The sequence below is a fragment of the Procambarus clarkii genome, chromosome 38, assembly GCF_040958095.1.
Source record: "Procambarus clarkii isolate CNS0578487 chromosome 38, FALCON_Pclarkii_2.0, whole genome shotgun sequence".
NCBI lineage: Eukaryota > Metazoa > Arthropoda > Malacostraca > Decapoda > Cambaridae > Procambarus > Procambarus clarkii.
The window spans coordinates 12,410,963-12,436,362 of NC_091187.1; the positions used below are offsets into that span (position 1 = coordinate 12,410,963).

At 46.8% G+C, this 25,400-nt stretch overlaps 2 protein-coding genes across 5 annotated transcripts in view; both read left to right on the top strand.

Annotated features, from left to right (window-relative positions):
- LOC138372179 (uncharacterized protein DKFZp434B061-like) overlaps nt 1-9,871 on the top strand; it is a 12,837-nt gene extending 2,966 nt beyond the window's left edge. The window contains exons 2-3 of the mRNA XM_069337494.1: nt 1-354; nt 9,838-9,871. The exon at nt 1-354 is cut by the window's left edge and continues 2,770 nt beyond it. Of these exons, the coding sequence (XP_069193595.1) occupies nt 1-354; nt 9,838-9,871 (388 nt within the window). The remainder of the gene's footprint in view (nt 355-9,837) is intronic.
- LOC138372382 (zinc finger protein castor homolog 1-like) overlaps nt 6,827-25,400 on the top strand; it is a 33,722-nt gene continuing 15,148 nt past the window's right edge. The window contains exons 1-9 of one of the 4 annotated variants that reach the window (XM_069337707.1): nt 6,827-6,956; nt 11,309-11,486; nt 12,360-12,558; nt 12,732-12,948; nt 13,441-13,655; nt 13,807-14,577; nt 15,298-15,501; nt 16,438-16,452; nt 22,871-23,236. In XM_069337707.1, the coding sequence (XP_069193808.1) occupies nt 11,374-11,486; nt 12,360-12,558; nt 12,732-12,948; nt 13,441-13,655; nt 13,807-14,577; nt 15,298-15,501; nt 16,438-16,452; nt 22,871-23,236 (2,100 nt within the window). In that variant the 5' untranslated portion in view covers nt 6,827-6,956; nt 11,309-11,373. The remainder of the gene's footprint in view (nt 6,957-11,308; nt 11,487-12,359; nt 12,559-12,731; nt 12,949-13,440; nt 13,656-13,806; nt 14,578-15,297; nt 15,502-16,437; nt 16,453-22,870; nt 23,237-25,400) is intronic. The other 3 variants (XM_069337709.1, XM_069337708.1, XM_069337710.1) reach the window with 3 other exon arrangements.

The following is a 25,400-nucleotide window of genomic DNA, read 5'->3' on the forward strand; positions in this document are numbered from 1 at the left end:
AGCCTCACAGCGCCGTCAGCCTCACAGCGCCGTCAGCCTCACAGCGCCGTCAGTCTCACAGAGCGATCAGCCTCACAGTGCCGTCAGCTTCACAGCGCTGTCAGCCTCACAGCGCCGTCAGCCTCACAGCGCCGTCAGTCTCACAGAGCGATCAGCCTCACAGTGCCGTCAGCTTCACAGCGCTGTCAGCCTCACAGCGCCGTCAGCCTCACAGCGCCGTCAGCCTCACAGCGCCGTCAGTCTCACAGAGCGATCAGCCTCACAGTGCCGTCAGCTTCACAGCGCTGTCAGCCTCACAGCGCCGTCAGCCTCACAGTGCCGTCAGCCTCACAGCGCCGTCAGCTTCACAGCGCCGTCAGCCTCACAGCGCTTTGTTTCACTTTTTGTTACACACCCCCAGGAAGCAGCCCGTAGCAGCTATCTAACTCCTAGATACCTATTTACTGCTAGGTGAACAGGTGCATCAAAATGAAAGAAACTCTGCCCATTTGTTTCCGCCTCCACCGGGGATCGAACCCGGAACCTCAGGACTACGAATCCCTAGCGCTGTCCACTGAGCCGTCAGGTGTAAGTTGAACAGTTGAGGTACGTTCTCCAATGGCCGTGGTCCACTTAACTCCACCGAGAATCGAACCCCGAACCTCAGGACTACGAATCCCTAGCGCTGTCCACTGAGCCGTCAGGTTCAAGTTGAATAGTTGAGGTACGTTCGCCAATGGCCGTGGTTCACTTAACTCCACCGAGAATCGAACCCGGAACCTCAGGACTACGAATCCCTAGCGCTGTCCACTGAGCCGTCAGGTGTAAGTTGAACAGTTGAGGTATGTTCGCCAATGGCCGTGGTCCACTTAAGGGAGGTAATGTATCCAGCAGAGCGAGGTAACCCGAGGCTCAGACGCCGTTGACAAACCAATACACTGATCCCTCCCCAAATAGGACAAACCCGGGGCATGAATTTGTAAATAAAGTCACCTTAGGTGGTGGGTGTCTTCAGAGTGTACTTTGTTAGATCAGTTTACACGTTGGCTACACCCGCCTGCAGGGGTGGGCTGGTGTTGTGTTGCTGGCTTTGTGTGGGGGTGGGGTGTGGGGGTGTGGTGTGTGGTGTGGGGTGGGTGGGGTGTGGTGTGGGGTAGGGAGTGTGTGGTGTGGGGTGTGGGGTGTGTGGGGTGTGGGGTAGGGAGTGTGTGGTGTGGGGTGTGGGGTGTGTGGTGTGGGGGTGTGGTGTGTGGTGTGGGGTGGGTGGGGTGTGGTGTGGGGGTGTGGTGTGTGGTGTGGGGTGTGTGGGGTGGGGTGTGGGGTAGGGAGTGTGTGGTGTGGGGTGTGGGGTGTGTGGGGTGTGGGGTAGGGAGTGTGTGGTGTGGGGTGTGGGGTGTGTGATGTGGGGGTGTGGTGTGTGGTGTGGGGTGGGTGGGGTGTGGTGTGGGGGTGTGGTGTGTGGTGTGGGGTGTGTGGGGTGGGGTGTGGGGTAGGGAGTGTGTGGTGTGGGGTGTGGGGTGTGTGGGGTGGGGTGTGGGGAAGGGGGTGTGTGGGGTGTGGTGTAGGGTAGGGGGTGTGGGGTGTGTACTTGTGCTCTCACATATTTGAACTCGCCTATTTGTACCTGCAGGATCGAACACTACCACCACTCTCACGCTAAATAAAAATGATCTAACATCTCTATGACACATCTGTCTCTCAGGCTTCCATCCATACCTTCGTGGTCTGTTTGGTATTCATTGTGATCATTTCCTCGGTTTACACTGTAAATCCCTCTCAAGTATTTTATACGTCTCTATCATGTTTCCACTCTCTTTCTCTCCTCTTTTCTTGTGTCGTCAGGTTTTTTCTTGCAGTCTTCATATTCCATCCTACGCAAATCTGGGAACAGTCTCATTGCAAATTTCTGAAACTTTTCGGATTCATATGTGTGTGTGTGTGTGTATGTATGTATGTATATATGTATGTATGTATGTATGTATGTATGTATGTATGTATGTATGTATGTATGTATGTATGTATGTATATGTGTATGTGTATACGTGTGCATGCCAGCGTGTGTGTATGTATATTACTACAACCATTACATAAACTTGTGTATCATTTATACTTGAGCTAAGTATTTTACCATGTATAAAATACAAATTAATAAAGGAGGCGACCATAACTCAGCAGAAGGAGAACCTCGTAGCAGGTTGTGTGATGTGTGGAGACAAGGAAGACAACACCAACAGATTTACGAGCCTCCCCTTAAAAACTTATCGTCTGCCATGAATCCATTTTCTTTATCATCAGGGGGTATGATAACCCCAGGGGTGTAATAACCCCAGGGTATGATAACCCCAGGGGTGTAATAACCCCAGGGGTATGATAAACCCAGGAGTATGATAACCCCAGGGGGTATGATAACCTCAGGGGTGTGATAACCTCAGGGGTGTGATAACCTCAGGGGTGTGATAACCCAGGGGTGTGATAACCCCGAGGTATTATAACCCCAGGGTATGATAATCCCAGGGTATGATAACCCAGGGGTGTGATAACCCCAAGGTATGATAACCCCAGGGTATTATAACACCAGTGGTGTGATAACTCCAGGGGTATTATAACCCCAGGGGTATGATAACCCCAGGGTATTATAACACCAGTGGTGTGATAACTCCAGGGGTATTATAACCCCAGGGGTATGATAACCCCAGGGTATTATAACACCAGTGGTATGATAACTCCAGGGGTATTATAACCCCAGGGGTATGATAACCCCAGGGTATTATAACACCAGTGGTGTGATAACTCCAGGGGTATTATAACCCCAGGGGTATGATAACCCCAGGGGTATGATAACTCCAGGGTATGATAACCCTAGGGTATTATAACCCCAGGTATTATAACCCCAGGGGTATGATAACCCCAGGGTATGATAACCCCAGGGGTATGATAACCCCAGAGGTATTATAATACCAGTGGTTTGATAACCCCAGGGGTATGATAACTCCAGGGGTATTATAACCCCAGGGGTATGATAACCCCAGGGGTATGATAGCCCCAGATTTATTATAATACCAGTGGTGTGATAACCCCAGGGTATGATAACCCCAGGGGTGTGATAACCCCAGGGGTATGATAACGCCAGGGTATGATAACCCCAGGGTATGATAACCCCAGGGGTATTATTACCCCAGGGGTATTATTACCCCAGGTGTTTGATAACCCCAGAGGTATGATAACCGCAGGGGTGTGATAACCCCAGGGGTGTGATAACCCCAGGGTATGATAACCCCAGGGGTATGATAACCCCAGGGGTATGATAACCCCAGGGGTGTGATAACCCCAGGGGCATGATAACCGCAGGGGTATGATAACCCCAGAGGTATTATAATACCAGTGGTGTGATAACCCCAGGGTATGATAACCCCAGGGGTGTGATAACCCCAGGGGTATGATAACTCCAGGGTATGATAACCCAGGGTATGATAACCCCAGGGGTATGATAACCCCAGGGGTGTGATAACCCCAGGGGCATGATAACCCCAGGGGCATGATAACCCCAGGGGTATGAAAACCCCAGGGGCATGATAACCCCAGGGGTGTGATATATTCAGGTGCATGTGAAGTACACCTAATAGAGTCCTGGTGTGCACGTGGTAAACTCTTATAGAGCTGTAGAGCCATATCAATAGTCTTGACGCATCTTGGGCTCTAGTGCACTTGGTATCAATTAAGTGGTGGGCAGAGCACCATGTTCCGTCAATATGGTGTGGTGAGGGGCGGAGTGCCAAAGTAGTGATGGTAGTGGCATCTCCCCTCCACCCCTGCTACCCCCTCTCTCTCTCCCCCTCTCTCTTCCCCCTCTCCCCCTCTCTTGAGTATTTCGGTCCTACGATAACAAATGACTCTCATGTCTGCTTCTCTTCATTTTAACCGGTAAAAGCGAGAGATTTTTGCTTGATATATTCTGTGGCGTGGCGCTTGAGTGGGGCGTTGGAGGTGGTCGTCTGTTTGGATATCTTTTTATAACTTGTAAAGTGTTTACATGCAAAGCGGGTTTTCAATTAACACCGACTGTTACGTATGAGGCTTCGTTTGGACACTTTTTCTCTCTCTCCCAGGATGAGTTTTGGGGTGATTTTACGAGCAATTTACACAGGAAACTATTCATGGGCGTTAAATATTGCATGTTAAGCGTTTTAAGTTATCTTCGTGTGTCGCAGAGACACGCCCAATCAACATAACTATCCCAGATTAGGTGACAAGTTGGTCATCACTCAGCTACATTAGTCCGCAATAAGAAATGGCAGGCGATTTCAGAGGCAAATCTAATGGTTTTAATCTGAGGATGAATGTGAACGTGTCACGGCGTTCTCGTTACCGATATTATTCAGCGGAACGGTTCTAAGGTCCAATGTTCCTTAATTCGTAGCATGTGTGTTACCATAGGGCCTTGATGCCCCTGTCGTCGCTGGCTAATGTTTGCTTATAGTTTTGCTAAGGTTTTTATACTGTCTTCTGTTTGCTGGTCCCCGTGTTTCTGGTCCATTTATCGTCGCGTCGACATTGTGTCTTGACGTCGAGGTCGTATTTGCGTTACTTGCTGTGTGAATGTAAGTTATGAGTGCATGTGGGTGGTAAAATGGATATCCTTGCATACATAGTTGTGCGGAGATGTTGTGTTCTGTGTGTGTGTCTCTCTCTCTGCTGGATAGTAACATTGCAGTGCTGGTAATTTTTGGTGGGGATAGCGAGCGGGTGTTTCCCACATGACGCTTCTCATGTATCTCTAATGTATCCCCAGGAGGTCTCTAATGTATACCCAGGAGATCTCTAATGTGTCCCCAGGAGGTCTCTAATATGTCCCCCGCCAGAGGCCTCTACTTGTCAACAAACAAGCCTCTACGAGTCTACAGTGAGAGATGTGTGATAGTCTGCACCGCCGTCCCCTCCTATTGTTACCCACCCCTTAAATAGGCCACTATTTAAATTGAGTTCGATTCATAAAATGGGCGTCAATTTACCCTCCGCCCCCCCCAAGCTAGACTCGGCGTCCTATGCCGCCCCATAAAATATTCACGGTCGACATACATTAAAATGTCCAATAGAAAGCCCCGACTGTTGCTAATGTTTCATTTTTTACCCGCGGCTGCGGATGGCCGTTGACAGACGTTAGTGCTCCTGGTATTTTGAATTTCCAGTTTAATGTCCGTTGATTGTGTATCATGACATTTAAATGGTAATAGTAAGTTTATTTATGACAAGTGTCTCTCTTCGTTAGAATGTTATATATTTATTCGTTTGATATTTATCATTAGTAGAGTGCTGGAGTTATAGGCGATAACGAACCATTTTCATCATTATTGACCACAGAAAATGGGCAACAGATCAATTGCTCTGTGGGTGGCGTGCGGCCAGACTTTTGTTACTCCGTCCGCGTTTTGGGATCATTTTTTTTTATCCCCGTATATCCAGACAATCCATTTGTCCTGATTAACATTAACACTAATGTGAACGACCTCTCCGATAGCCTTGAATTCTTACATTAATGCTGATGGGATAAATTCTGTGGAGACTTGGGTTATAATTCTCTGTGTGGATGATGGATTCTCTTCCATTTAGCTGTCAGTAGAATGCCAGAGGCGACCGCTCCAATTATCATTATAAACCCGTCTTCATGCTCAGGTTATGGCAATTATTTTATGTCATGGGGTCCGGCACGAGAATAGAATCCGGTGGGCGGTCAATTTTTTGTTTCTTGTACAGATTCATGAATAACAGCCCCGCGCGTCTCGAAGGGGGAGGAAAGACAAAAATGAATCGCCAAGCGCACAGTTGGCGGCAGCGGCTACAGAAAGAGAAGTTTATCTTCTGCACAACGCTGGGGCCGCCTCGATGTTCCACTTTCCTACCTCCCGCCCTCCTCTTCCGTCAATATATAGATTATATTACTCACTCCTGCTGTTTGAACTGGGGGCGTACACAGGCGTGCCCGTACACAGGCGTGCCCGTACACAGACGTGCCCGTACACAGGCGTGCCCGTACACAGGCGTGCCCGTACACAGGCGTGCCCGTACACAGGCGTGCCCGTACACAGGCGTGCCCGTACACAGGCGTGCCCGTACACAGACGTACCCGTACACAGGGGGGGTGTACTGTTGGGTGTTGGGGGGGGGGCAGGGAAAAGGTTTCAGATAAATTATGACTTGTGAATAACTTGATTGTTATGTGGGAATAGTGTTATGACAAGTGTGGTAGGGATGAGTGTGCCACACCCACCTCCCCATTATACACTGGGGGACGGTGGCCCTGAGGCGTCTCTGGCGGTGGCCCCAGGGGGGAGGATCATCTGAAGGTGGCCCCAGGGGAGATGGCCACCCCGGACACCTGGTTCTCCGGCCAGGTACACGATAACCAGCTTACCTTCCGAGAGACGCCAGGAGCTCTGGTAATACTCGAGAAGAGGGCGAGTGTGTAAGTTATGTAAGACTTATCTCCCTCTAAGACTCCTCTTCATTCAAGGCTGAGCTGAGGAATGAAACAAAAAGTCTTGGGAGCTTTCAGAAGGATACGTCAGTGTCTGTTGAATGCAAGTAGTTGAAAGGAAGTTACTTATAAAGAAATAATGTACATGTCCGTTGAGCCTTCAAGTCCACCATGAAGGTTGAGTGGTACTGTTGAGAACCGGAATTTAGGGAGAGTTGCAAGGAGCGCTATGTTGCAGGAGTTTGTGGGGTGTGGGGTGTGGGGGAGAGGCAAGCAGTAGGCCGGGTTCTCTCCCCTCCCCTGATTCAGCAGGTCAGCAGGAGCGCCTTCCAGTGTGCTTCCCGTTTTGCCGGTCACTTAGGTGGTTGGGCGCGGCCGGCCTCCCTGCCAGGACATCCTCAGTTAGTCCTGCAATTGATCGCGAGCTGCAGCCGCCACGCGAGACTCACTCTTGGTGCGACCGGCCGCAAGGGCGGAGGGCGGAGGGCGCCGCGCGAGCCCCCAGGTAGTGGCCATCCTCCTCACTGGTCAACGGAAGCACCCCCCTTCCCCCCATCCATCCTCACCCCTCCACCACGAGCGCACACGCACAACACTCATTCATATTTCTTGTGTCTGGGGAGGCATGTTCTTTGCCAAGACAAGGCTGCAAGGTTAAGTTTACCAAAGTGTCGCCACGTATCTTATCAGTATTTTAGAAAACGGCCCCCTACAGAAATCTGTCACTTCGTCTAGACTGTTTCCGACATCCGCGAGTGAGGTTCCCAGTGGATATCCTGCAGTTCCTGTGTGTGATGGAGCGGCCTCCCTGGGCTTGTTGTGTTCATTGCTAGTGCTCAAAAGTTACGGGCGTTCCCTAGCTGTTTCACAGTGTTAATACGGGGATAATACCTGTGGTTGGAGGCAAGCCTTGTGGGGAATTGTGATCTGTTTCTTGACTCTGTGTAGTGAGAGTGCTGTTGGTGCTTGTCCCTTGCCAGGCACGACTTCCTCGTAGCACGGCCCTGGCAAGGCAGCACGTGGCACGGCCCTGGCCGTCAACCTCAAGAGCCCATCGAAGAGGCACCGCTGACACGCACAGCGACACGTGTCTCCTGATAGACACCCACAGAGGCTGTCGCAGGAGGGGCCGGTGCCACGCACATTGGCCCGGGGGCTCCTGGTAGACACCCACAGAGGCTGTCGCAGGAGGGGCCGGTGCCACGCACATTGGCCCGGGGGCTCCTGGTAGACACCCACAGAGGCTGTCGCAGGAGGGGCCGGTGCCACGCACATTGGCCCGGGGGCTCCTGATAGACACCCACAGAGGCTGTCGCAGGAGGGGCCGGTGCCACGCACATTGGCCCGGGGGGCTCCTGGTAGACACCCACTTGTCTTCCGCTTCACAGCCCGCGGGACCTCCACCTCGGCCAGATAGCACGGAATATTGAGCTATCCCTCAGCCGATCTCCAGATCATATGTATCGTTATTTAGTGAAGTGTAGGAATTTTCAAACAAATTTATTGTTGTATTATCCCGCTTTGAAGAATTGATTGCACCATACAGCTGCAACTTTATTATAAATTTTGCAATAGTGTTTGAGAATGTTATGTATATTCTCTGAAGTGCGAGTGGTACTTTGCTTCTTGTGAAAACGTGTTAGCCAAAATATATATTCCATTATATTCCTGAAATACTCGGTAGCCTAATGCGCTAGAGAACATTATATTAGCACAAACGAGAGTTCGAGTCCAGGTTAGGGCTCGATAATGTGAGCCAAAATACCTTGATGACATTGACACTGAAGTCCAGTAGTAATTGGATATCTGAATTTAAATTCACTTACATATGTATTTTTCTTTGAAAAAAAAAAAATCATATGGCTTAGGCTGTAAAGCTTAGCTGTGACGAGAGGAGTTCAACCCCCTACAGTGTTGCCTACTCTGTTCCTTACAAGATGTTATGTGTGTGTGATAAAGAGTCTGCAATCTCAGTTATGACTGTGCTTTGAACACAATTTATTACATAGAGGTGTGTAAAGAAATTGATGCGAGAGTTTTTGCTATCTGAGGTTGTCCTTTCTGGAATACTCAAGGATATCCTCTTGTTATAATACTTGATGTTATCGTCCTGTTATCATCGCTTTTTCCATTGGTGTCCTCATGTTATCCTCTTGATATCCAGTGATATCGTTCCGTTAGTTAACGATTCCGTAACTGTAATATGCACGCATTAGCGACATCAATGGACAATTTTAGCACTCCTAGAGCGACGGTCTCGCTTCATGCAGGTCGGCGTTCAATCCCCGACCGTCCAACCGTTCCGTTGGTGACCGTTGGGCACCATTCCTTACTGACTGGGAAGGGGGAGGGGGGGTCAGGATAAGGATTTGGAATGGGACGGGATGGAGGGGGGTTCCCATCCCAAATCCTTATCCTGACTCCTTCCCAGTGCTATATAGTTGTAATGTCTTGGCGATTTCGACCTGATTTCGACCTTTCCCTTATTTTGAACGTTTGTGTACAAGCTACCTCGTTCCTGAGTGGAACAAGGAGCGCAGCACCAGGAACGCCCAGCCTCCGTTCCTAGTACTTGGGGAGCCAGGAGCAGCACGGAGCAGCAGTGGTGCTGCTCCTGGCTCCCTGGAAAGGAAAAACTCCTTTCGCAAAAGGAGTTTTTCCGCTGTCTTTTCGTTGGATTTTTTCTGTGGAAGTAATTTTCAGAACAAAAAAGAAAAGTGATACAAATAATATAAAAAAGTAGCATAGATTTTATTCGTTGGTGTAAAGTATATAGAGTATACGCTGTTTATTTGGTAAACAAAAGTATGTGAAATCGACGTTTAAAGTCTTGCATGGTTTTGTGACTATTGAGATGATGGGAAACTATTTATGCCGTTTGGAAGCGATGCATAACAAAAGCACCCTGCTTTTGTTACTGCTTTTTCTTTTGTTGTGTTTGTTAAATAGTCCAAGACTTGAGGGGCTGTTGACCAGACCACACACTAGAAGGTGAAGGGACGACGACGTTTCGCTCCGTCCTGGACAACTTACTTTAACTCACTTTACTTTAACTTCCTGGTCAACTTACTTTAACTCACTTTACTTTAACTTCCTGAACAACTTACTTTAGCCAGGTTATTGTGACTCATCGCCTGCTTGAGGGGCTGTGTTCTAGTGTGGGCGTAGCCTCGGGTGGGCGTGTCCTTGAGTGGGCGTGTCCTCAGGTGGGAGATGTACTTGGGTGGGCGTGCCCAAAGGTGGGCGTGCCTATGGGTGGGCGTGCCCATGGGGTAAACTTATTCTAGTATGAATGGCTCCTTGGCCTACCAAGTTATGCCACAACTTACTTAATCTTGAACTTATTTTTGTGTTTCATATAAGGTGTAAAATCTGTGACATTATAGACAGTTGTCTACACCTAAGATGGCCTCCCTCTAGTTACTTGTGTCTAATGTTTAGATTCAGCTACTCAGAACAAAAGTTCCAAGTAGCACGGGCTATGGTGAGCCCGTAGTGGACTTACCTGGCACAGGAGCGGGGCAAGTAGCACGGGCTATGGTGAGCCCGTAGTGGACATACCTGGCACAGGAGCGGGGCAAGTAGCACGGGCTATGGTGAGCCCGTAGTGGACTTACCTGGCACAGGAGCGGGGCAAGTAGCACGGGCTATGGTGAGCCCGTAGTAGACTTACCTGGCACAGGAGCGGGGCAAGTAGCACGGGCTATGGTGAGCCCGTAGTGGACTTACCTGGCACAGGAGCGGGGCAAGTAGCACGGGCTATGGTGAGCCCGTAGTGGACATACCTGGCACAGGAGCGGGGCAAGTAGCACGGGCTATGGTGAGCCCGTAGTGGACTTACCTGGCACAGGAGCGGGGCAAGTAGCACGGGCTATGGTGAGCCCGTAGTGGACTTACCTGGCACAGGAGCGGGGCAAGTAGCACGGGCTATGGTGAGCCCGTAGTGGACATACCTGGCACAGGAGCGGGGCAAGTAGCACGGGCTATGGTGAGCCCGTAGTGGACTTACCTGGCACAGGAGCGGGGCAAGTAGCACGGGCTATGGTGAGCCCGTAGTGGACATATCTGGCACAAGAGCGGGGCAAGTAGCACGGGCTATGGTGAGCCCGTAGTGGACTTACCTGGCACAGGAGCGGGGCAAGTAGCACGGGCTATGGTGAGCCCGTAGTGGACTTACCTGGCACAGGAGCGGGGCAAGTAGCACGGGCTATGGTGAGCCCGTAGTGGACATATCTGGCACAGGAGCGGGGCAAGTAGCACGGGCTATGGTGAGCCCGTAGTGGACTTACCAGGCACAGGAGCGGGGCAAGTAGCACGGGCTATGGTGAGCCCGTAGTGGACTTACCTGGCACAGGAGCGGGGCAAGTAGTACGGGCTATGGTGAGCCCGTAGTGGACTTACCTGGCACAGGAGCGGGGCAAGTAGTACGGGCTATGGTGAGCCCGTAGTGGACTTACCTGGCACAGGAGCGGGGCAAGTAGCACGGGCTATGGTGAGCCCGTAGTGGACTTACCTGGCACAGGAGCGGGGCAAGTAGCACGGGCTATGGTGAGCCCGTAGTGGACATATCTGGCACAGGAGCGGGGCAAGTAGCACGGGCTATGGTGAGCCCGTAGTGGACTTACCTGGCACAGGAGCGGGGCAAGTAGCACGGGCTATGGTGAGCCCGTAGTGGACTTACCTGGCACAGGAGCGGGGCAAGTAGTACGGGCTATGGTGAGCCCGTAGTGGACTTACCTGGCACAGGAGCGGGGCAAGTAGTACGGGCTATGGTGAGCCCGTAGTGGACTTACCTGGCACAGGAGCGGGGCTGTGTGTTCTAATGTCATTTAACGATACCTTTATTTTTCTCAACAGTGACCCCGGGGCTTGCAGGTCTCTCCCTGGGGTCCAGCACCCCGTCTTCCCTGCTGCCCGGGGGGATGGGGGCCAGGGACACCCTCAACAAGCCCCAGCTGGACTATTCCCGCTATGTCAAGCCCTACAGCTCGGCCCTGGAGTGCGGACACCTCCCCTGCAGGGAACACAATCTCAGGTGAGCCTCCAGAAGCTATGGACTTGGGCCAAGATTCACGAAGCAGTTACGCAAGCACTTACGAACTGTGCTTGCGTAACTGCTTCGTGAATCTGGCCCCCAGGTCTTAGCAGGAAAGAAATTAGTATATATTGTCAAGTACACTATTGTGGGAATAAATATTTTATTCGCTTGGTCACCAGTAGACTCGAACCGCCGTCCCCCATAGGCGTGAGGTGGAAGCTCTACTGTGAGATTAGCTGTAAGACGAATAGAGAAGTTAGTTACTTGGAACATACCTGGAGAGTTGTTGTTATAGATTCAGCTACTCAGAACAAGTTCCAAGTAGCACGGGCTATGGTGAGCCCGTAGTAGACTTACCTGTCCCGAACTCGACCTGAGGCCAGTTAATGGGGGATTATGTTAATTTTATGTGATTCCCACTTGGAGTGGTCGGTGCAGCGACGGTCTCACTTCGTGCAGGTCGGCGTTCGATCCCCGATGGGCCAAGTAGATGGGCACCATTCCTTCCCCCTGTTCTATCCCCTATCCTTACCATCATATCTCTCCCAAGTGCAATATAGTCGTACCGACTTAGCACCTTATCCTCAGAGTCTTCAATCTTAGTATTTAGGATGGAAAACTAGGTCTAGTATTTAGGTCTAGTATTTAGGTCTCATATTTAGGTCTAGTATTACGGTCTAGTATTTAACATTTATCCCAAAAGATATGATATTTATTCCCTGATAAAATACAGAAAACGGTTTCAATTATCAATCTTATCACTGAGGAGCATTCTAAGTGCCATTGTCTTTTAAATATGGTTGCAAAAATGCCAAATAGAAACACAGCAGTAGTAATTTATAACCACTTTGCGTCTCTTTGACACGACAGAGAACACTTCCACTGCCTCGAGTGCAACTCGAAGGTGTTCAGCAAGAAGGAGGAGATGATCCGACACTTCAAGTGGCACAAGAAGAGGGACGAGAGCCTCCAGCATGGCTTCATGCGCTACTCCCCCTCCGACGACTGCTCCGACCGCTTCAACAACTGCTCCCACAACCGGAAGCAGACGCATTACCACTGTCTCAAGGTAGGTCCTTACGCAGTCTTGCATCCCCCCGGGAGGAATAGCCTCTATCACCTGATAAAAAGTATGCACCCACCTACGTCATCGCTAACATTCAAAACGACCCTAACCTGACCTGTGTTAATCCTGTACTCTCTGAAACTGTAAGTGGTGTTACTGTGGTATGCCTTCTGCAGGAGGGCTGCGACAAGGTGTACATCAGCACGTCGGACGTCCAGATGCATGCTAACTACCACCGCAAGGACTCGGCCATCATGCAGGAAGGGTTCCAGAGGTTCCGCGCCTCGGAGGACTGTGGCCAGCCAGCTTGTTCGTTCAACGGTCAGCGCACCACTCACTTCCACTGTATGAGGAGCGCCTGCAACTACACCTTCAAGAACAAGGCTGACATGGGTAAGATGCAGGCCTCTGTCTTTCTCTTAACATAGTACATAAGAATAAAGGTAACTGCAGAAGACCTGGTGACAATGATCGACTTAAGAATGGTCCAGGACGGACCGAAACGTCGTCGTCCCTTCACTTTCTAGTGTGTGGTTTGGTCAACATATTTCTGCTACATTATTGTGACTCCTCGTCTGTAGAAGGCCTATTGGCCCATACGAGGCAACTCCTATTTATAACCACCCATAACACCCATTTCAGACAACCATTTCTATTCTACAGTACTTTTCTAACATTTGAATAACAATACAAACTTCAGTGTATTTTTCACTTGCTTCGGTGCATAATGAAGTCACCAAAAAACTAGGTTTATAATTAATTTTCCTATTCCTCTTTCACTTTTCGTCTCTTTGTATCTCTCCCTTTGCGTACCAAATTTACCGGAATATACATTTGCTGTGTGGTAAAGCAGCACAAGATGAGAGACATTTCCTTGCCTTACAGAGAAGCACAAGACATACCATATCAAAGATGAGCAGCTGACCAAGGATGGCTTCAAGAAGTTCATGAAGCAGGAGGAGTGTCCGTACGAGGGGTGCAAATTCTCTCGCGTTGTCAACCACATCCATTGCATCCGGCCTGAGTGCAACTACGTCCTTCATTCATCCGGCCAGATATTCGCTCACAAGGTGCACTTCAACACTCTGCTCTTACACCTGGTAACAATGCCGATAGTTAACTGTTTGCTTTACCAAAGAGCTCTCTGTGCTTTCTTGCGGTTTACTTACTGCGCTTATCCTTGCTATATCTTCACATACTATCGTGCTCGTATTAAATTGTGCACGTGACAAGTTTGTTTATTTTGTACAGAGGAAGCACGAGCGCCAGGACCACGAACGAGCCTACCGCAAGTACAAACTGGCACAAACCATGCTGGGTGTGCCAGAGGGCCACCCTGCCCTCACCCCCCTCCTGCACGAGGCGCTGCGCCCCCTTGGGACTCTAGGAGGACACATGATGAACCCGCTGATGGGTCCTCTTGGTGGGCCCTTGGGAGGTCCTATGTGTCCAGGTGACCAAAGAAGTGAGGACTCCTGTTCTCCTCTAGGGCCTGCTGCCACTTCCGTCACCCCAGGTTCCTTACCCCCGGGACTTCAAAGACCCCCTGGGTTACTAATGGGTGGGTTCCCGCCTCCTGGACTGGGCGAGTCTCAGCACCCATTAGCCCGCCTCCTGGGTGTGGCGCCCCCAGCAGCTCACGGTCTTTTCCCCGGTGGGTCGGCCACCAGTTCAGCCTCCACCCCAGCGTCGTCTTCGTCAGGACCGGCTTCCCCGGTGGACCTGAGCGTCAGTATGGGCGGGAGTGAAGACCGTGACTGGGAGCGTTGGGTGCGGTGCCACGGGCGGGATGAGCCGTGTCACAATGGCTGTGACTTGGCGGGTATGGACCACTGGCACTGTGACGAGTGTGAGGCAGTGTTCCGTGGACGGGAGAGCGCCCGTGACCATGGCCGTGTCCATGAACAACAAACAGTGATTACGGAGGACCACTACACCAAGGTGACAACCACGGAGGAGCCTCGTCCCTGCCCCCCAGACTGTCCCATCCAAGACCATGCTGACCACTTCCACTGTAACTGGGTGAGTCCACTCTGCTCTTATGATGACTGTCACAGGTGGCACTGACGCCTCACGGTGCCGCCACATCACTGCATGCCAAAAGCAAAACCTCTGTACACTCTGATATAATTTTAAATGCCAAGCTTCCTAGACCATGGCATAATTAGTTATGCTTTGAGTATGTTTCCGGGTAACAGATCTGCTTAGAATTTTCATCAATTTTTGCCTAGTGGCTAGAAATGTCTAGAGGTTTTTAGCTAGTACTGAATAGTGGTTGACCGGCATTTGAACACAGCACTCACGGCTATATTCCTTTGTATATATCTTCCTAACAAAGTATTGGAACTAACATCTTCAAAGTCACAAAGAACACATTCTAATTCCCTGTTTAGCTATTAGGATATCTACATAAATTAGAGGAATAGCATGACTGTTAATTAGTCAGATCCACGAAGGCAAACTTTCCGACTTGGGTAAAGTTAGCATTTTTAAGCTGAGAAGCGTTTTGTATTATAGTTTAAATTATTTAGTGTGAAACTAAACAGTAATCCCATGCTTATATTTATTCGCTTGCTATGTTGTTAGCGTGTTGATGGTTTTACTAGTGAATTAATTTCTATGGTATTTGTGTCATAACTCATGAAGTTAACCAATTTAGTGTTTTGTAAATGCTGTGTGGTGTGTGTGTGTGTGTGTGTGTGCGTGTGTACTAACTGTGCGTGGTGACGCATGTACGCACAGGAGGCGTGTGGCGAGGCCGTCCTGGTGTCGGGGGACAAGCCCTTCCGTCGCCTGGAGCACTTCCAGATGCACGACTACGCCCGCCGCCTGGCACTAGCGACCTCCCCAGGTGCCGGAGGGCCAGTAGGCGTCGCTGCGGTCACCTCCGTCGATGCCATGTTTAAGCGTAAGCGCGGACGGCCCCCGAAGAACAGAGTTATCGAGGTGCGTCTTGCGGCCCTCTTTACAGTTTACTTCGAACTCAGCTCTTCTCTTTTATCAAAGTTACCCCCTACTTCAATTCAGCTATTTTCTTTAATATCATATTTAAATGATAATATTTATCTTGAAGTTATCCCTTAAACTCCGCTGTCCTGTTAAGTTTGTTTTCCTTGAACTTGTCGTACTTTCAAACTTACCTCGTAAACTCTGCTATTTTGTTATATTTGTCAACTTAAAAAAAAAAAAACTTTACTGTTCTGTGAAAAGTTCTCCTTTCAACTATTCTATTTTCTCAGAATCACCACCAGAAGTTCAATTTTAACAGTATTAATGTTATCCATTTAAAGATTGTTCTTCAATCACTACCCTTTTAAACATTGTTCTTATCCTAAAGTTAATTGCTTTAATTCTGCTGGGGCCAGATTCACGAAGTAGTTACGCAAGCACTCACGAACCTGTACATCTTTTCTCAATCTTTGGCGGCTTTGTTTACAATTATTAAACAGCTAACGAGCTCCGAATTACCAGGAGGCTGTTTATAACAATAACAACAGTTGATTGGCAATTTTTCATGCTTGTAAACTGTTTAATAAATGTAACCAAAGCCGTCAAAGATTGAGGAAAGATGTACACGTTCGTAAGTGCTTGCGTAACAGCTTCGTTAATCTGGCCCCCAGGTCTTTAAACAGTGATAGTTCTCTGTACAGTTACCTCAGTGTGGCTGTATAATACATGATTCGCCAATTGGTGCTAAAACAAACAAAACAAGTGCATTGCATTCTATTTCAAAGTATATTTGAAGGATTAAAAAAAAGCACATTATCTTACGAAGTTATATTACATAAATCCAAAACACTTATATTTATTTATTTACTGTATACTCAAATATTGTCAAAAAATATATATACAGTATTTGATTTTTTCTTCCGTTACTTTCAGGTGTGGAATGATTACGTAAGTTAGATCAGAATTTGTTTTGCTAACTGACTGACACACACACACACACACACACACACACACACACACACACACACACACACACACACACACACACACACACACACACACACAGCTCACTAATGCCTTACTCATCCCCCCTTCAACTTATTTGTTGCCTGTTAATGCTTTACCGTTTGTTGCCTGTTAATGCTTTACCGTTTGTTGCCTGTTGACTGTTAAACGGTCATGTCTCCACTCTGCAAATAAATCTCCGCCAGCTTAAGCATCGTTCACAGCAAGTCAAAAACGAAAGTTTAATTCCCAGAGGCTCTATTAGCATCCTGTAGGCCCTGTTAATTAAAACAAAAAATACAACATGCAAGTGCTTTATTTTACACGATAATCAGATGTGATTTATTATATTCAACGCTTGCCTTATCTAATTGTAATCCTGTAGATCACACACCACTCCATCCTTTTTTTTGTATCTTTTTTTATTGCTCTATTTGTTTGCAATAATTACTACAATTAAAAAGTACATGTAATACAAATAGATTGATTGCACGGTGTTCTAAATGCATTGGTGTATACTCACGCTTGTGCACACACACAGTACCAGTTGATTAACAGTTGAGAGGTGAGACCGAAGAGCCAAAGTTTAACCGCCCGCAAGCACAACTAGGTGAGTGCAATAAGCACATAAATGCGCACACACGCAAACACACACACACGCGCACTATCAAATGTAGATAACACACACACACACACTATCAAATGTAGATAAATCTCTATCAAATGTAGATATGATAGAGCCCAATAGGCTCAGGAATCTGTACACCAGTTGATTGACGGTTGAGAGGCGGGACCAAAGAGCCAGAGCTCAACCCCCGCAAGCACAATTAGGTGAGTACAATTAGGTGAGTACACACACACGCACACGCACACACACACACACACATATTGGACCAAAGAGCCAGAGCTCAACCCCCGCAAGCACAATTAGGTGAGTACACACACACACACACACACACACACACACACACACACACACACACACACACACACACACACACACACACACACACACACACACCTGGTGGATAGCGCGCAGGACTCGTAATTCTGTGGCGCAGGTTCGATTCCCGCACGAGGCAGAAACAAATGGGCAAAGTTTCTTTCGCCCTGAATGCCCCTGTTACCTAGCAGTAAATAGGTACCTTGGAGTTAGTCAGCTGTCACGGGCTGCTTCCTGGAGTGTGTGTGTGGTGGTGTGGAAAAAAAAAAGAGTAGTTAGTAAACAGTTGATTGACAGTTGAGAGGCGGGCCGAAAGAGCAAAGCTCAACCCCCGCAAACACAACTAGGTGAATACACACACACACACACACACACACACACACACACACACACACACACACACACACACACACACACACACACACACACACACACACACACACACACACACACAGTGAAAGGCTGGGAGTGAAAGGGAAGGTACTCCATTGGATAAAAGAGTACCTAAGCAACAGAAGACAATGAGTCACTGTGAGGGGTGAGGTCTCAGATTTGGCGAGACGTTACAAGTGGAGTCCCGCATGGGTCAGTCTTTGGACCTATACTGTTTCTGATATATGTAAATGATCTACCAGAAGGTATAGAGTCATTCCTCATTGTTTGATAGGGTAGATAAAGACAGTCTATTTAACACAAGGGGAACACGTACAAGGGGACACAGGTGGAAACTGAGTGCCCGAATGAGCCACAGAGATATTAGAAAGAACTTTTTTAGTGTCAGAGTGGTGGACAAATGGAATGCATTAGGAAGAGATGTGGTGGAGGCTGACTCCATACACAGTTTCAAGTGTAGATATGATAGAGCCCGATAGGCTCAGGAATCTGTACACCTGTTGATTGACGGGACCAAAGAGCCAGAGCTCAACCCCCGCAAACACAACTAGGTGAGTACAACTAGGTGAGTACACACACACACACACACACACACACACACACACACACACACACACACACACACACACACACACACACACACACACACACACAAGGATAGGGGCAGAAGAATTCACTACAAATGACAAGGAAGTGTGTGAGGAACGGAATAAGAAATTTCAGGAGGTCTTCACCTTAGAGCAAGGAGAAATTCCTAAGATAAGAGAGGGAATAGTTAACCAGGAACCACTAAAAGAGTTTGAGATTACCAGAGGGGAAGTAAGGAAGTGTTTACTAAAGTTGGATGTGACAAAGGCTATAGGCCCAGATAGAATCTCCCTTTGGATACTAAAGGAAGGAACAGAAGAACTGTGCCTGCCATTCTCCATAGTGTATAACAAATCACTGGCAACACGGGAACTGCCAGAAATTTGGAAAGCAGCTAATGTAGTCCCGATATACAAGGGGATAGACAGGAGGCACTGAACTACAGGCCAGTGTCCCTAACCTGCATACCATGCAAGCTGATGGAGAAGATTGTGCAAATAAAGCTAGTGAAACATCTGGAGCAAAAGAACTTTGAATCACAGCATCAACATGGGTTCAGGGATGGCAAGTCTTGCCTCACAGGGTTACTTGAATTCTATGACCAGGCAACAAAAATCAGGCAAGAGAGGGGTGGGCAGACTGCATATTTTGGGATTGCCAGAAAGCCTTTGATACAGTACCACACAAGAGGTTAGTAAAAAAGCTGGACATGCAGGCTGGAGTGAAAGGGAAGGTATTCCATTGGATAAAAGAGTACCTAAGCAACAGAAGACAATGAGTCACTGTGAGGGGTGAGGTCTCAGATTTGGCGAGACGTTACAAGTGGAGTCCCGCATGGGTCAGTCCTTGGACCTATACTGTTTCTGATATATGTAAATGATCTACCAGAAGGTATAGAGTCATTCCTCATTGTTTGCTGATGATGCAAAAATTATGAGGAGGATTAAGAAGGAGGAAGTCAGTATGAGGCTATAAGATGACCTAGACTGAATGAATGTTCCAACAAATGGCTACTAAAGTTCAACCCGAGTAAATGTAGAGTAATGAAACTAGGCAGTAGAAACAGGAGGCTAGACACACGATACCGAATGGGAGATACAATCCTTCACGAAATGGACAGAGAGTTATCTAGGAGTTGATATCACACCAAACTTGTCTCCTGACGCCCACATAAAAAGAATAACATCTGTGGCATATGCAAGGCTGGATAACATCAGAACTGCCTTCAGAACCTGTGTAAGGAATCATTCAGAACCTTGTATACCACATATGTAAGACCAATCCTGGAGTATGCAGTCCCAGCATGGAGCCCATACCTTGTCAAGCACAGGGCTAAGCTAGAAAAAGTTCAGAGGTATGCCACTAGGCTAGTCCCAAAACTAAGGGGCATGAGTTACGAGGAAAGGCTGCATGAAATGCACCTCACGACACTGGAAGACAAAAGTAAGGGGAGACATGATCACTACCTACAAAATTTTCAGAGGAATTGACAGGGAGGATAAAGACAAACTGTTTAATACAGTTTATCGAGGGGTATGAGAAGAAGGGGGACACAGGTGGAGACTGAGTACCCAAATGAGCCACAGGGACGTTAGAAAGAACTTTTTCAGTGTCGGAGTAGTTAACAGGTGGAATGCATTAGGCAGTGATGTGGTGGAGGCTGACTCGATACACAGTGTTTCAAATGTAGATATGATAGAGCCCAGTAGGCTCAGGAATCTATACACCAGTTGATTGACAGTTGAGAGGTGGGACCAAAGAGCCAGAGCTCAACCCCCGCAAGCACAAGTAGGTGAGTACAACTAGGTGAGTACACACACACACACACACACACACACACACACACACACACACACACACACACACACACACACACACACACACACACACACACACACACACACACAGCACACTCCTTGTGGAGTACCACAAGGATCGGTGCTGGGACCAATTCTATTTCTTGTATATGTTAACGACATGTTTACAGGCGTAGAGTCCTACATGTCGATGTTTGCGGATGATGCAAAGTTGATGAGAAGAGTTGTGACAGATGAGGATTGCAGGATCCTCCAAGAGGACCTGAACAGATTGCAGAGATGGTCAGAGAAATGGCTACTAGAATTCAACACGAGCAAATGTAAAGTTATGGAAATGGGACTAGGAGATAGGAGACCAAAGGGACAGTACACAATGAAGGGGAACAGCCTACCTGTAACGACGCGTGAAAGAGACCTGGGGGTGGACGTAACACCTAATCTATCTCCTGAGGCACATATTAATAGGATAACGACAGCAGCGTACTCTACACTGGCAAAAGTTAGAACATCATTCAGAAACCTAAGTAAGGAGGCATTTAGGGCGCTTTACACTGCCTACGTAAGGCCAGTCTTAGAGTATGCCGCCTCATCATGGAGTCCCCATCTGAAGAAACATATAATGAAACTGGAAAAGGTTCAGAGGTTTGCAACGAGACTCGTCCCAGAGCTACGAGGGATGGGGTATGAAGAGCGCCTGAGGGAATTGTGCCTTACGACACTAGAAAGAAGAAGGGAGAGGGGGGACATGATAGGAACGTATAAGATACTCAGAGGAATTGACAGAGTGGACATAGACGAAATGTTCACACGGAATAGTAACAGAACGAGAGGACATGGATGGAAGCTTGAAACTCAGATGAGTCACAGAGATGTTAGGAAGTTTTCTTTTAGCGTGAGAGTAGTGGGGAAATGGAATGCACTTCAGGAACAGGTTGTGGAAGCAAATACTATTCATAATTTTAAAACCAGGTATGATAGGGAAATAGGACAGGAGTCATTGCTGTAAACAACCGATGCTCGAAAGGCGGGATCCAAGAGTCAATGCTCGATCCTGCAGACACAACTAGGTGAGTACAACTAGGTGAGTACACACACACACACACACACACACTCGCAAGCCAAAGAGCCAAAGCTCATCCCCTGCAGATGAGCAACCAGATGATAATTATCTTTTCAAAAAGTTATGTCATTTTTGTTCTTTGTTAGTGCTTATTTTCAGTGTAAATTATGCTCAAATTATTGCAAGTATCAAAAGTTATAAGTAAGGAATTTATACATAACTAAAACTGACTCCTCACCCTACATTAAACTCACTCTCTCTCTCTCTCTCTTTTCTTCTTTCCTTATTTCCTTTTCACGTCTCCTTACCACACACACACACGTGTGTGAGTGTGTGTACGCACCGTAATAGGCGAGTATACATATTCCACAGAGTCCCACATACGAGGTTGTTCTGGAAACGGAAACATACTGGAAGAGTGACAGGAAGGCTTCTAACATGGATCAAACATTTCCTAGCATAAAAAATGCGAGCAGTATTTAGAGGCAATGTATCTGTGTGGAGAATGTCACGAGTGGAGTACTACAGGATTCAGTTCTTGCACCAGTGATGTTCATGGTCTACATATACGATCTACCAGAAGGAATACAGAACTATATGAACATGTTTGCTGATGATGCTAGGATACTGAGGAAGATAAGAAACTTTGACAATTGTCAGGTCCTTGAAGAAGACCTGAACAAAATAAGTACATGGAGCAACACTTGGCAGACAGTGGCTCCCACTCTGTGTCTGCTACACACCACAGTGTGTAGTAGTTAATAAATAACATAGTAGTTAATTAATGGAATGCATTAGGAAGTGAAGTGGTGGAGGCAAACTCCATACACAGTTTCAAGTGTAGATATGATTGAGCCCAATAGACTCAGGATCCTGTACACCAGTTGATTGGCGGTTGAGCGGCTAGACCAAAGAGCTGAAGCTCAACCCCCGCAAGCACAACTAGGTGAGTACAGTTTCCTACCGTCCAGCAATAACTACCAGCAGACAGTGTCTCCCACTCTGCGTCTGCTACAGTAATAACCTCTTGTTACTATGACAGTTTTTTTTATAAAGTGCATGCTTGCCTGAAGATGCATTGCCTTGTAAGGGAAGGTGTGCTTGTTATATTACACATTTAACGCTGTTGTTGTAAGTTTCTTAACACAAAGAGAAGATAAGTGTAAACTTTGTTCAGGGGTACGAGAGTGTGTTGCCCTCTTAAGTTAATAGATCTTTTTTCAAAGGACACCGAAGTCTCTTCCTTGTTGTTCCAGCTAAACTGAGTAAATAGTCGGGTCTGATGTATTGGTTCTGTTTTACTGCACCGCCACACCTCAAGTATATCAAATACAAAAAATAGCAAGTGCAAACAGCCGTAAAAGCACCGGACCTGGTGAAAACCATAAAAAATAAACTTTTGTTGACGACCTCTGCGTTGTACGCTGTTGATTTAGTGTCTTGCCAGCTTGTTCTTCATTAAGTACCTGTGCATTTTTAGTATTTAAATTTGTATTGTCTCATATATGATAGAATGAGTCACCCTCCAAGTGTATAACTCATTCTTAATTGATATTACAGAGCGTGACACACAACCAAGTGTTTCTGTCCCGTCAAAACCGCCTTCCTTCCTTGCAGCATCCTGTGTCGAGCGCCCACGACTCCCCACAGGCAATCTTCGCCAGCTTCAAGTTGCCCAAGAGTTCGCCACCACCACATGGGCCCCTGGGGATGCCCATGGGGCCCCATCCGATGACACCCCTAGGCCATCTAGCCAACTTGGGCCGCGATTCCTCCCCGCCAAGACTATCCATCCCTTGCAGCACCAGCAGCAATTGCAGCACTAGCACCTGCAACACAGTTGGTCATCCCACCACTCCGGGTGGCCCACTGCCCATCCTACTGCCTCTCACTGGGCCCCTACTCTCAAACCCGCTCCAACCACAAGTAAGGAACAAAGCTGAGGATTTGTCTAACTGAATATACCCGAGGGCCACTATCTTACTAATGCCTTTGACTGTGACAGGAAGCTTACGGTTTGTCAAAGTTCCCCCACATTGTTCCCTGATGATTTTTCTATAAGATGTTTATTCAGGTAAAGGTACATACATTGAAAATGAGTTACAAACATAATGTTGGATTTATAGATAGAGCTTTTACACACAATGCCCGAAGCCACTAATACGCACAGCATTTCGAGCAAAAATCTGGATTTTAAACTAAAATAATGTTTTTGACCTTAACACACTAGGTCAATCATGTGACCTAGTGTGTCATTTGTCTTGGCGTTTATTCCTTGTGTATGAATAAAAGAACATGATATATTTCTTGATGTTTTGCACACATTTTCATCAGTGGTTTATAATAATAATAATAATAAAAATAATAATAATAGTATTTTATTTAGGGAAAAGTACATACATAGATGCAGAGTTACATACTGTTGGATTTATAGATAGAGCTAGTACATACAATACCTAAAGCCACTAATACGCATTAGCGTTTCGGGTTTCTTTTAACCACACTGACTTGCATTCAACACTGTTTAGAATTATTTGCAAAACTTACCTGAATTTACCTGAGGGCCACTGTCACTAGTGGCCTCGACAAGGACAGAAAGCCGGCGGCTTGTTGAAGGTCCACCCATTTGCCTTGATGATCTTTTCCAGCTGTACTTTTAAAAACTTGGGGGATTTATTCTTCCAAAAATTGAACTAATTTTCACCTATAGATTTTTTTATTGAAGATATCATCCATCTGGCCATTTTAGTTCCTTCTTCTTCTTGACATGTATTTTTATGCAAGTTCTATAATAACTTTTGTGATGTTATCCCATGATGTATCCTGCCTTGATCTATTAATTCCCTCCATGAGGCAATTCCTCTCTTATGGCATAATAGTCTCGTCAAAATTAATCGTCATATTCATCATCCAGAGCCTTTATATAGGGTTTTAGGATCTAATTCTATCTCAGGACGTGTACTGTATAATAACATTGTCAGAACTCCTTATTATTAATGTTAGCCCTCACAATTATAGTACGTTTTCTCTGATCATATTAAAGTATGTAGCATGGCCTACTAAAGTAAACGTAGTAAAATACTTATTTTCCTGAATTTACCCAAGGGTCTCTCTTTAGTGGCCTCAACAAGGACAAAAAACTAGTAGCTTCTTAAAAGCCCCCATTATTGTTCCTGATGATTTTTCCAATTTAATTTTGAAATGGTGTATTGTCTTGGCATTTATGGTTACGGTAGGTAGGCAGTTCCATGGGTTTTTTTACCTGATTACCTGAGAGCCACCAACACAAGTGGACTCGACGAGGACAGGAAGCCGGTGGCTTGTTGAAGGTTCTGCCCTCCCACATTTCCTTGATGATCTTTTCCAGTTTGACTTTAAAATTTAACTAAGTTTATACCCCTATGAGTCTAGGGTTAGGAAGTTTAACAACATTTATAACCCTATAAGTCTAGGGTTAAAAAAGTTTAACAACATTTATAACCCTATGAGTCTAGGATTAAGAAGTTTAACAAAGTTTATAACCCTATGAGTCTAGGGTTAAAACGTTTTAATAAAGTTTATAACCCTATGAGTGTAAAAGCATCTACTATTTTCAGTACTGCATTGTGGCTTGTCGAGTATGACCCTGTTACTCCTTGTTTGTGTTACATTTGACCTTTTGAAGATGTAACATAAACAAAATGTAATAAAAACAAGAAGCAACGATTTCAAGTTCTATAAACCACAACGTAGGACTGAAAACAGATGCTTTTACATCCATTAGGTTATGAACCCATAGAACTGCCTACCCGCTGAAGTCATAAATGCCAAAATGCTTTTAATTTTTAAAATCCAACTTGAAAAATTCATCTGGACAAATGGGAGAGCCTTTGACAAGCTGCCAGTTTCCTATTCCCATTGAGGCCACTAGAGTGTTAGTGTCCCTCAGGTAAATTCAGGTAAATATTTTTTTTTATTACTGAAAGTAACAGCAAACTCAAATTGTTTTTAGAATGAAGACATGTGATAATTTTGTTACATATGTTGTTAATTTGGTATTTCTTTGTTTCTCATTTAAATTCTTTAAGAGATATTCAGCATTTTAATGCAT